This window comes from Oncorhynchus masou, chromosome 11, assembly GCF_036934945.1.
Source record: "Oncorhynchus masou masou isolate Uvic2021 chromosome 11, UVic_Omas_1.1, whole genome shotgun sequence".
Taxonomy (NCBI): Eukaryota; Metazoa; Chordata; class Actinopteri; order Salmoniformes; family Salmonidae; genus Oncorhynchus; species Oncorhynchus masou.
Genome location: NC_088222.1, coordinates 14,543,502 through 14,557,273, shown reverse-complemented (window position 1 = coordinate 14,557,273; position 13,772 = coordinate 14,543,502). Strand labels below are relative to the sequence as shown.

Sequence of the window (13,772 nt, the reverse complement as noted above, 5' to 3'; positions counted from 1 at the left end):
TTGGTTATAGAAGCTCTTCTCAAACAGAGTGCAGGTCGGGCATGTTAGTGCTCTAAACGGTGTCTGTCTATTGGCCTTTAGCCAGCAGGCAGAACTGGTTGGAGTGACGTTGTCATTATTGTGTCTTTCATCACCCCATAGGCAGGTTGTGTACTGGTTGTATAGGGAAGACGTCTTTACCTGATTGCAATCTGGTTACGTGACTCAACCAAAAGAAAACATAATTGAGACTTCATGTGTACAATTTAGCCTGCTGGACATGGTGTTCAGCATTCCCTGTCGATTTGGATTCAAAAGGTGGGAAAGGATGTGCATAAAGAGGCCAGTGTCTGAGTGTTATGTTACAATAATTGGTCTACTTGGGTGTGAAGCCACATCCCCAGGCCCAGGGTTGGTGTTAGTTTGAATGTCAGTGTTGTGTTGTTACCATAAATTGCCCTGTCTGAGACAGAACAGCCCATAGGGCAGAAGCCTATCTCCTGTTTCTGTAGCATGAGGTAGCTTGATGTACAAGTACACTCCCTGGACTGGACACTAGTCTATCATTTGCCATAGATATACATTCTATTACAAGTATTATGCCATAATATATAGCATTTATAGCCATCATTGTTAATGATCTCCTGTACGGAGTGTGCAGCAGGTGTGTGTGTGTTGCACGGGCCAACTGTTCACCCGCCGCCAATTGTCAACAACCCATCCGCCCCGCTATATACAGTGGGGCCAAAAAGTATTTAGTCAGCCACCAATTGTGCATGTTCTCCCACTTAAATAGATGAGAGAGGCCTGTAATTTTCATCATAGGTCAACTATGATAGACAAAATGAGAAAGAAAAAAAATCCAGAAAATCACATTGTAGGATTTTTAATGCATTTATTTGAAAATTATGGTGGAAAATAAGTATTTGGTCACCTACAAACAAGCAAGATTTCTGGCTTTCACAGACCTGTAACTTCTTCTTTAAGAGGCTCCTCTGTCCTCCACTCGTTACCTGTATTAATGGCACCTGTTTGAACTAGTTATCAGTATAAAAGACACCTGTTCACAACCTCAAACAGTCACACTCCAAACTCCACTATGGCCAAGACCAAAGAGCTGTCAAAGGACACCAGAAACAAAATTGTAGACCTGCACCAGGCTGGGAAGACTGAATCTGCAATAGGTAAGCAGCTTGATTTGAAGAAATCAACTGTGGGAGCAATTATTAGGAAATGGAAGACATACAAGACCACTGATAATCTCCCTCGATCCTGGGCTCCACACAAGATCTCACCCCGTGAGATCAAATGATCACAAGAACGGTGAGCAAAAATCCCAGAACCACACGGGGGGACCTAGTGACTGACAATGATCCCAAACACACCGCCCAGGCAACGAAGGAGTGGCTTCGTAAGAAGCATTTCAAGGTCCTGGAGTGGCCCAGCCAGTCTCCAGATCTCAACCCCATAGAAAATCTTTGGAGGGAGTTGAAAGTCCGTGTTGCCCAGCAACAGCCCCAAAACATCACTACTCTAGAGGAGATCTGCATGGAGGAATGGGCCAAAATACCAGCAACAGTGTGTGAAGACTTACAGAAAACGTTTGACCTCTGTCATTGCCAACAAAGGGTATATAACAAAGTATTGAGAAACGTTTGTTATTGACCAAATACTTATTTTCCACCATAATTTGCAAATAAATTCATTAGAAATCCTACAATGTGATTTTCTGGATATTTTTTTCTCATTTTGTCTGTCATAGTTGAAGTGTACCTATGATGAAAATTACAGGCCTCATTTTTTTAAGTGGGAGAACTTGCACAATTGGTGGCTGACTAAATACTTTTTTGCCCCACTATATGTGTGAAAGTGAAAATCTAGTTAACATCGGTAAAGTTCTCTTTCATCTCTGCTTCTCTGGCACAGCATTTAGGGACCGGGTAGAAAATAAAATAACTCCATGCAACATTTCCAAATGAAATCATTTTGACCAGTTTAAGGGAATTAAAATCTGTGAAACAACCCAACATGTTTTTGACAACATTTCAGTTCGGCTTGGATGCATATTTTATGTGATTGAAATATAAATCAGCATTTATGATGCTGATAAAGATTTCACCTTCCCTAACATGCATTCATTCTCTCAACATGCTGAAAGAAAGAAATCATATTTCTCCACTCCTGTTTGAGTCCAAATGTACATTTGGTGTATCATCTTGCTGCAAGAAATGTTTAATTCTGCAGCAGTTAATGTTAAGGCAATGTGAGAGGCTATAGACCTACAGTCAGAGTCCAGATGTCAGTGTCCATTTAACCCATCTGAACAGCACAGTTCCTTGACCTGTCATATTTGAAGTTACAGTCTTGTGACGGTTGAACTTGTATAGCGCCTCAATCATCACACATAACATCTTTCCCAAACATCAGGCTGTTCTGTTTTGGCCCTCCCTGTTCCCAAAACATTTGGCCCTTGTACAGATAGGAACTAAAGTTTAGGCTAACACACCAATGACAGAAAAAAAATAATGAAAGGAAAACCTCAATGTAGCCTATCGATATGAATTGCACATGGATTTGTTATGCATTGGTTTAGTCTTTATTCAACCTGCCCGCAATTCATCCACACAACATTTCATGACCCTAAACCCGCTCGCACAGCGGATATAACCACACATTAGTGCCAAGGGCGGCAGGTAGCCTAGTGGATAAAAAATTTGAGCCTACCCACGCATCACTAGTTTGTGTGTGTGTGCGGTCGGCCTACCTCCTGTGTAGTGCGAGCGGCTGGTTTGTCCTGGTGGTTGGCCAGTATGAGGAAGGGTAGGGTGCAGAGCTGGGGGTGCTGCAGGGCAGAGTGGAGCTCAGTGCGGGCCAACTCCAGGTCCTCGTCTGTGGAGGCGCTGTCCAGGATGAACACCACTCCCTGGGAACCCTGGTAGTACCGCGACCAGTACTTTTTTATCGAGTCTGCTCCTGGAGAAAAAGACAGACGGCTGTATGCATGAGCACAGGGATGGATGCTCACACACACACACACACACACACACACACAAACGGACGCACGCATGTACGCACGCACACACACATGCACACTGACACCCCACACAATTAGTAGTACCACACTAGTTCAAATACCTCAATTCAATTAGCTCCTTCAATTGATAGACAGGCCCCCACACATGCTATACACAGACAAGCACACACATAATATGAAAACACACACATGTTCTCTTGGCACTGGCTCCAGTATGATTTCAAATTATAACACACTGTCACAAGCTATTACATACTCTTAGTGCCAGTCACAACCAAACTGGTTTTTAATCGTTAGCTTCAAGAGGCTTGTTCTACATAATTCAATTGTAGGTTGATAATCCAGCAAATAAAATGGATACCTATGAGCGACAGAGACCTCCAGCAAGAAAAGGGGAAAAATGCTATGAATTTCAACATTGTTTCAATTGGAATACGTCTGGAGAACATTTTCCAAATGCTTCTACCCTCCTTTCATAAGATCTTTGTGGATAGCGCATTGTGTTTTTAAGACCTCGGGACGGCCAACTTTTAGCCTCTGCGCTCTGTTGCGCTGGGGGCCGGTGGGGAAATTACATGTCTGTCTAAATGAAGTGTGTTCAACACAAAAAAGAAGTCTGCATCCCAAATGGAACACTATCCCCTGTATAGTGCACTACTTTTGGCCAGACTCCCATTGCATTCTGGGTCAAAAGTAGTGCACTATAAAAAGGGGAATAGGGTGCAATTTGGGACGCACACAAAGATTATCTTTAAAGGAGAAACAACTCAGAGCACATTAAAGCAGTTCCCTATGAGAGCCACTCTACAGCACAGTTCAAATGAACTTTCTTTTACAATGAACATATGGTTCCTTTTCTGCACAACAATTTGGGGGTACAAAAGACTCACCAGGCAGGGCATGGCTTTGGTTAGAGTGAGTGACAGAGAGGGGGAATAGAACCACAACGTCGTAGGAATAAGGTCCATTATCAGGACCCACATTGTTAAATTACTCTCTCTGAGTGTGGCTGGAAAAACAACCACTTATTTTTCTGAAATCTAAAAGAGAAAGAGGCCATGGTTTCACTCTTCCATCTCTGGGGCTATAGGAAAAGTGGACCTGACTGTAATTTAACCACGCCCACCGTCATCTCTCATTCGGGTGTTATTCATTAAGGAATCAAACGGAGGAAAACAGACGAAACAGGGAGGGGCTACCTGGACTTGTCCAACAAGAAACACTTGTTTTAATGTTCCATTGCAAAGCACTTTAAAACATTTTGCCCTCATGAATACGATCCAGGCGTGTTTATGGCTGATTCCGCCCCTCAATACAAGTGTTTACAGACGATTAGCCTACTACTCTGAGAATCCATTAAAAACTTCATCCCCCAACTTGACCATCATGCCTGCTCAAGAAATTGAGTAATATTGCGTGGGAGTATGAGCTGAAACAGCTTACAGATGAACTATTACGTATCAAAACACCTCAAATAATTGTGTGTGTGTGTGTGGGGGGGGGGGGGTTAGAGGAGGGGTAGGAAGTGAAGTCTTAACTAGACCGTATTATCAAGATGAATCTATTGCTCAAGAACAGATGCTGAAAAATCTGCCAAGCATAAGAGCTTGGCTATCCATCACTACTGTGGCCTGAGAAACAATGTTGAAACCAATGTTCAAACATAATCTTGCGGAGGGGTCTTCTGCAGGCTATTAGGACATCAGCAAGGCTCCCATACACTCATATAAGACCACTGGCTATTGTGTGTGTTCATCTCCCTCTCTATTTATATACAGAGGTATGTACATACAGTTCCAGTTTGGACACACCTACTCATTCCAGGGTTTTTCTTTCTTTTTTACACTGTACAATAATAATGAAGACATCAAAACTATGAAATAATACATATGGAATCATGGAGTAACCAAAAGAAAGTTAAACAAACCAAATATATATTTTATTTTTCAAAAGTAGCCACCCGTTGCCTTGACAGCTTTGCACACTCTTGGCATTCTCTCAACTAGCTGTATGAGGTAGTCACCTGGAATACATTTCAATTAACAGGTGTGCCTTCTAAAAAGTTCATTTGTGGAATTTCTTTCCTTTTTAATGCATTTGATCCAATCAGTTGTGTTGTAACAAGGTGGGTGTGGTATACAGAACATATCCCTATTTGGTAAAAGACCAAGTCCATATTATGGCAAGAACAGCTCAAATAAGCAAAGAGAAATGACAGTCCATCATTACTTTAAGACATGAAGGTCAGTCAATATGGAATATTTCCAAAAACCTTTAAAGTTTCTTCAAGTGAGCTGCAAAAACCATCAAGCGCTATGATGAAACTGGCTCTCATGAGGACCACCACAGGAAAAGTTCATTGGAGTTACCAGTCTCCGAAATTGAAGCCCAAATAAATGCTTAAAGTAACAGACACATCTCAATGTCAACTGTTCAGAGGAGACTACGTGAATCAAGCCTTCATGTTCGAATTGCTGCAAAGAAAACACTACTAAAAGGACACGAATAAGAAGAAGAGACGAGCAATGGATATTAGGTGGAAATATGTCCTTAGGTCTTATTAGCCCGAATCTGAGATTTTTGGTTCCAACCGGCATGTCTTTGTGAGATGCAGAGTAAGTGAACGGATGATCTCTACATGCGTGGTTGCCACCGTGAAGCAAGGAGTGTCAAAAGCAAAGCAACTCCACACCGTGTGACGGTGTGTAATTCCCATCGTAAACCATGGAGGAGGAGGTGTTGTGGTGTGGGGGTGCTTTGCTTTTGACACTGACTGTGATTGATTTAGAATTCAAGGCACACTTAAACAGCATGGCTACCACATTCTGTAGTTAGACGCCATCCCATCTGGTTTGTGCTTAGTGGGACTATAATTTTCAAACGGACAATGACCCAATACCTCCAGACTGTGTAAGGGCTATTTGACCAAGAAGGAGAGTGATGGAGTGCTGCATCAGATGACCTGGACTCCACAATCACCCGACCTCAACACAATGGTTGAGTTGGACTGCAGAGTGAAGGAAAAGCAGCCAACAAGTGCTCAGCATTTGTGGGAACTCCTTCAAGACTGTTGGAAAAACATTCCAGGTGAAGCTAGTTGAGAGAATGCCAAGAGTGTGCAAAACTGTCATCAAGGCAAAAGGTTTGTTTAACACTTTTTTGGTTATTACATGATTCCATATGTTATTTCATAGTTTTGATGTCTTCACTATTATTCTACAATGTAGAAAACAGTAAAAGTAAAAAAAAAAAACCTTGAATGAGTAGGTGTCCAAACTTTTGACTGGTACTGTTCGTATGTACAAAACTATGTGGACACACCTTCAAATTAGTGGATTTGGCTATTTCAGTCACACCCGTTGCTGACGTGTATAAAATCGAGCACACAGCCATGCAATCGCCATAGAACATTGACAGGAGAATGGCCTTACTGAAGAGAGTGACTTTCAACGTGGCACCGTCAGTCAGTTCGTCAAATATTTTCCCTGCTTGAACTGCCCCGGTCAGCTCTAAGTGCTGTTATTGTGAAGTGGAAACACCGGGCTAGGCCCCTTAGTCCTAGTTAAGGGACATTTTAATGTTACAGGATACAATGAAATTCTAGATGATACTGTGCTTCCAACTTTGTGGCAACAGTTTGGGGAAGGCCCTTTGCAGTTTCATCATGACAATGCCCCCTTTTACAAAGCAAGGTCCAGACAGAAATGGTTTGTCGATATCGGTGTGGAAGAACTTGACTGGCCTGCAAAGAGCCCTAACCTCAACTCCATCGAACACCTTTGGAATAAATTGGAATGCCAACTGCGAGCCAGGCCTAAAATCGTCCAACATCAGTTCCCGACCTTCCTAATGCTCTTCTGGCTGAATGGAAGCAAGTCCCTGCAGCAATGTTCCAACATCTAGTCGAAAGCCTTCCCAGAAGAGGCTGTTATAGCAGCAAAGGAGGGAGGACTAACTCCATATTAAGGCCCATGATTTTGGAATGAGATTTTCAACAAGCAGGTGTACATATACTTTTGGTCATGTACAGCAGATTAAGAACCCCCCCCATCCCCCCCCCCTCCCACAGCCTTAATTAATTGGGGCATGGACTCCACAAGGTGTCGTAAGCGTTCCACAGAGATGCTGGCCCATGTTGACTCCAATGCTTCCCACTGTTGTGTCAAGTTGGCTGGATGTCCTTTGGCCCGTGACCCATTCCTGATACACACAGGAAACTGCTGAAGGTGAAAACCCCAGCAACGTTGCAGTTCTTGACACAAACCGGTGCACCAGGCACCTACTACCATACCCTGTTTAAAGGCACTTACATGTTTGGTTTTGCCCATTCAGCTTCTGAACATACACAATCCATGTCTCAATTGTCTCAAGGCTTGATTGAGCCAGTAGGTAGCAGATTCAAGTTAATTTAACAAGTGACATCAATACGTGATCATAGATTTCACCTGGATAGTCTACAGTTGAAGTCAGAAGTTTACATACACTTAGATTGGAATCATTAAAACTCGTTATTCAACCACTCCACAAAATTTCTTGTTAACAAACTAAAGTTTCGGCAAGTCTGTTAGGACATCTACTTTGTGCAGGACACAAGTCATTTTTCCTACAATTGTTTACAGACAGATTATTTCACTTATAATTCACTGTATCACAATTCCAATGGGTCAGAAGTTTACATACACTAAGTTGACTGTGCCTTTAAACAGCTTGGAAAATTCCAGAAAAGTGTGTCATGGCTTAATTCTGATAGGCTAAGTGACATCATTTGAGTCAATTGGAGGTGTACCTGTGGATGTATTTCAAGGCCTACCTTCAAACTCAGTGCCTCTTTGCTTGACATCATGGGAAAATTAAAAGAAATCAGCGAAGACCTCAGAAAAACAATTGTAGACCTCCACAAGTCTGCTTCATCCTTGGGAGCAATTTCCAAACGCCCTAGGGTACCACGTTTATCTGTACACACAATAGTACGCAAGTATAAACACCATGGGACCACGCAGCTGGCATACCGCTCAGGAAGGAGATGCGTTCTGTCTCCTCGAGATGAACGTACTTTGGCGCAAAAAGTGCATATCAATCCCAGAACAGCAAAGGACCTTGTGAAGATGCTGGAGGAAACAGGTACAAAAGTATCTATATCCACAGTAAAACGAGTCCTATATTGACATAACCTGAAAGGCCGCTCAGCAAGGAAGAAACCACTGCTCCAAAACTGGCATAAAAAAAAACAGACTACGGTTTGTAACTGCACATGGGAACAAAGATTGTTCTTTTTGGAGAAATGTCTTCTGGTCTCATGAAAAGAAAATAGAACTGTTTGGCCATAAAGACCATCGTTATGTCTGGAGGGAAAAGGGGGAGTCTTGCAAGCCGAAGAACACCATCCCAACCATGAAGCACGGGGGTGGCAGCATCATGTTGTGGGGGTGCATTGCTGCAGGAGGGACTGGTGCACTTCACAAAATAGATGGCATCATGAGGTAGGAAAATTATGTGGATATATTGAAGCAACATCTCAAGACATCAGTCAGGAAGTTAAAGCTTGGTCGCAAATGGATCGTCCAAATGGACAATGACCCCAAGCAAACTTCCAAAGTTGTGGCAAAATGGCTTAAGGACAACAAAGTCAAGGTATTGGAGTGGCCATCACAAAGCCCTGACCTCAATCCTATAGACAATTTGTGGGCAGAACTGAAAAAGCGTGTGCGAGCAAGGAGGCCTACAAACCTGACTCCGTTACACCAGCTCTGTCAGGAGGAATGGGCCAAAATTCACCCAACTTATTGTGGGAAGCTTGTGGAAGGCTACCTGAAACGTTTGACCCAAGTTAAACAATTTAAATGCAATGCTACCAAATACTAGTTGATTGTATGTAAACTTCTGACCCACTGGGAATGTGATGAAAGAAATAATTCTCTACTATTATTCTGACATTTCACATTCTTAAAATAAAGTGGTGATCCTGACTGACCTAAGACAGGGAATTGTTACTAGGAATAAATGTAAGAAATTGTGAAAAACAGAGTTTAAATGTATTTGGATAAAGTGTATGTAATCTTCTGACTTCAACTGTATGTAATGGGCAGATCAGGTGTGTTGTCCACTCAGTGTATATATGTAACTTTAGACGAACAGAAAACACGACTACAAGCCAGTTTACCAGAAAACATATTGCATTACAATCACGTGTGACGATAACAGAAACCACATTTTCCACAAATGGTATGACATCATGCATGGTGTGAGATTAGTATTTTCAGATGCCTGAGCCACCCACTGACTGGCTGGCTGCTACCTGCTGACTGGTACCCACTGGCTGACTGACTGTCTGCTAACAACCGACTGACTGACTGGCTGCTACCAACCGACTGGCTGGCTGGCTGGCTGCTACCCACTGACTGACTTGCTGTCTGCTAACAACCGACTGACTTGCTGTCTGCTACCGACCGACTGACCGGCTGGATGCTACCCACCGACTGACTGACCGGCTGGATGCTACCCACCGACTGACTGACCGGCTGGATGCTACCCACCGACTGACTGACCGGCTGGATGCTACCCACCGACTGACTGGCCGGCTGTCTGCTACCCACCGACTGACTGGCCGGCTATCTGCTACCCACCGACTGACTGGCCGGCTGTCTGCTACCCACCGACTGACTGACTGGCTGTCTCCTACCCACCGACTGACTGACTGCTACCCACCGACTGACTGACTGGCTGTCTGCTACCCACCGACTGACTGACTGGCTGTCTGCTACCCACCGACTGACTGACTGCTACCCACCGACTGACTGACTGGCTGGCTGCTACCCACCGACTGACTGACTGGCTGTCTGCTACCCACCGACTGACTGACTGGCTGTCTGCTACCCACCAACTGACTGGCTGGCTGCTACCCACCGACTGACTGACTGGCTGTCTGCTACCCACCGACTGACTGACTGGCTGTCTGCTACCCACCGACTGACTGACTGGCTGGCTGCTACCCACCGACTGACTGACTGGCTGGCTGCTACCCACCGACTGACTGACTGGCTGGCTGCTACCCACCGACTGACTGACTGGCTGGCTGCTACCCACCGACTGACTGACTGGCTTGCTGCTACCCACCGACTGACTGACTGGCTGGCTGCTACCCACCGACTGACTGACTGGCTGGCTGCTACCCACCGACTGACTGACTGGCTGGCTGCTACCCACCGACTGACTGACTGGCTGGCTGCTACCCACCGACTGACTGACTGGCTGGCTGCTACCCACCGACTGACTGACTGGCTGGCTGCTACCCACCGACTGACTGACTGGCTGGCTGCTACCCACCGACTGACTGACTGGCTGCTAACAACCGACTGACTGACTGACTGGCTGCTAACAACCGACTGACTGGCTGGCTGGCTGGCTGCTACCCACTGAATGACTGGCTGGCTAGCTGCCACCCACTACACTCGGACTGGCTGACTGGCTGCTACCCACTACACGCTGACTGTCTGCTACCCACCGACTGACTGGCTGTCTGCTACCCACCGACTGACTGGCTGTCTGCTACCCACCGACTGACTGGCTGTCTACTACCCACCGACTGACTGGCTGTCTGCTACCCACCGACTGACTGGCTGGCTGCTACCCACTGAATGACTGGCTGGCTGCTACCCACTGAATGACTGGCTGGCTGCTACCCACTGAATGACTGGCTGGCTGCTACCCACTGAATGACTGGCTGGCTGCTACCCACTGAATGACTGGCTGGCTGCTACCCACTGAATGACTGGCTGGCTGCTACCCACTGAATGACTGGCTGGCTGCTACCCACTGAATGACTGGCTGGCTGCTACCCACTGAATGACTGGCTGGCTGCTACCCACTGAATGACTGGCTGGCTGCTACCCACTGAATGACTGGCTGGCTATCTGCTACCCACTAGACGCCGACTGGCTGACTGGCTGCTACCCACTACACGCCGACTGGCTGCTACCAACCGACTGGCTGGCTGGCTGGCTGCTACTCACTGACTGACTGGCTGTCTGCTACCCACCGACCGACGGACTGTCTGTCTGCTACCCACCGACCGACGGACTGTCTGTCTGCTACCCACCGACTGACTGGCTGGCTGCTACCCACCGACTGGCTGGCTGGCTGCTACCCACCGACTGGCTGGCTGGCTGCTACCCACCGACTGGCTGGCTGGCTGCTACCAACCGACTGACTGGCTGGCTGCTACCCACTGAATGACTGGCTGGCTGCTACCCACTGAATGACTGGCTGGCTGCTACCCACTGAATGACTGGCTGGCTGCTACCCACTGAATGACTGGCTGGCTATCTGCTACCCACTAGACGCCGACTGGCTGACTGGCTGCTACCCACTACACGCCGACTGGCTGCTACCAACCGACTGGCTGGCTGGCTGGCTGCTACTCACTGACTGACTGGCTGTCTGCTACCCACCGACCGACGGACTGTCTGTCTGCTACCCACCGACCGACGGACTGTCTGTCTGCTACCCACCGACTGACTGGCTGGCTGCTACCCACCGACTGGCTGGCTGGCTGCTACCCACCGACTGGCTGGCTGGCTGCTACCCACCGACTGGCTGGCTGGCTGCTACCCACCGACTGGCTGGCTGGCTGCTACCAACCGACTGGCTGGCTGGCTGCTACCAACCGACTGGCTGGCTGGCTGCTACCAACCGACTGACTGGCTGGCTGCTACCAACCGACTGACTGACTGACTGGCTGTCTGCTACCCACCAACTGACTGGCTGGCTGCTACCCACCGACTGGCTGGCTGTCTGCTACCCACCGACTGGCTGGCTGCCTGCTACCCACCGACTGGCTGGCTGCCTGCTACCCACCGACCGACTGACTGGCTGTCTGCTACCCACCGACCGACTGACTGGCTGTCTGCTACCCACCGACCGACTGACTGGCTGTCTGCTACCCACCGACCGACTGACTGGCTGTCTGCTACCCACCGACCGACTGACTGGCTGGCTGCTACCCACCGACCGACTGACTGGCTGGCTGCTACCCACCGACCGACTGACTGACTGGCTGTCTGCTACCCACCGACTGACTGACTGGCTGGCTGCTACCCACCGACTGACTGACTGGATGGCTGCTAACAACCGACTGACTGGCTGGCTGCTAACAACCGACTGACTGGCTGGCTGCTACCCACTGAATGACTGGCTGGCTGCTACCCACTGAATGACTGGCTGGCTATCTGCTACCCACTACACGCCGACTGGCTGACTGGCTGCTACCCACTACACGCCGACTGGTTGCTACCAACTGACTGGCTGGCTGGCTGTCTGCTACCCACCGACTGACTGACTGGCTGTCTGCTACCCACCGACTGACTGACTGGCTGTCTGCTACCCACTGACTGACTGGCTGTCTGCTACCCACTGACTGGCTGGCTGCTACGCACCGACTGGCTGGCTGCCTGCTACCAACCGACTGGCTGGCTGCCTGCTACCAACCGACTGGCTGGCTGCCTGCTACCAACCGACTGGCTGGCTGGCTGCTACCAACCGACTGACTGACTGGCTGTCTGCTACCCACCGACTGACTGGCTGGCTGCTACCCACCGACTGGCTGGCTGCCTGCTACCCACCGACTGACTGACTGGCTGTCTGCTACCCACCGACTGACTGGCTGTCTGCTACCCACCGACTGACTGACTGGCTGTCTGCTACCCACCGACTGACTGACTGGCTGTCTGCTACCCACCGACTGACTGACTGGCTGTCTGCTACCCACCGACTGACTGACTGGCTGTCTGCTACCCACCGACTGACTGACTGGCTGTCTGCTACCCACCGACTGACTGACTGGCTGTCTGCTACCCACCGACTGACTGACTGGCTGTCTGCTACCCACCGACTGACTGACTGGCTGTCTGCTACCCACCGACTGACTGACTGGCTGTCTGCTACCCACCGACTGACTGACTGGCTGTCTGCTACCCACCGACTGACTGACTGGGTGGCTGCTACCCACCGACTGACTGACTGGCTGGCTGCTACCCACTGACTGACTGACTGGATGGCTGCTAACAACCGACTGACTGGCTGGCTGCTAACAACCGACTGACTGGCTGGCTGCTACCCACTGAATGACTGGCTGGCTGCTACCCACTGAATGACTGGCTGGCTATCTGCTACCCACTACACGCCGACTGGCTGACTGGCTGCTACCCACTACACGCCGACTGGTTGCTACCAACTGACTGGCTGGCTGGCTGTCTGCTACCCACAGACTGACTGACTGGCTGTCTGCTACCCACTGACTGACTGGCTGTCTGCTACCCACTGACTGACTGGCTGTCTGCTACCCACTGACTGGCTGGCTGCTACGCACCGACTGGCTGGCTGGCTGCTACCAACCGACTGGCTGGCTGGCTGCTACCCACTGACTGACTGGCTGTCTGCTACCCACTGACTGACTGGCTGTCTGCTACCCACTGACTGACTGGCTGGCTGCCACCCACTGACTGACTGGCTGGCTGCTACCCACTGACTGACTGGCTGGCTGCTATCGACTGGCTGCTAACAACCAACTGGCTGGCTGGCTGCTACCCACTGAATGACTAGCTGGCTAGCTGCTACCCACTTCACACCGACTAGCTGGCTGCTACCCATTGAATGACTGACTGGCTGGCTGCTACCCGCTACACGCAGACTGACAGGCTGGCTGTTACCCACTGACTGGCTGCTACCCACTGACTGGCTGACTGGCTGCTACCCACTGACTAGC

General features: G+C 48.5%; 1 protein-coding gene across 1 annotated transcript in view; it reads right to left on the bottom strand.

The window, feature by feature from the left end:
- Positions 1-13,772, bottom strand: part of LOC135548160 (ADP-ribosylation factor-like protein 15) — a 78,051-nt gene that overhangs the window by 31,804 nt on the left and 32,475 nt on the right. The window contains exon 4 of the mRNA XM_064977479.1: positions 2,744-2,952. Within this exon, the coding sequence (XP_064833551.1) occupies positions 2,744-2,952 (209 nt within the window). The remainder of the gene's footprint in view (positions 1-2,743; positions 2,953-13,772) is intronic.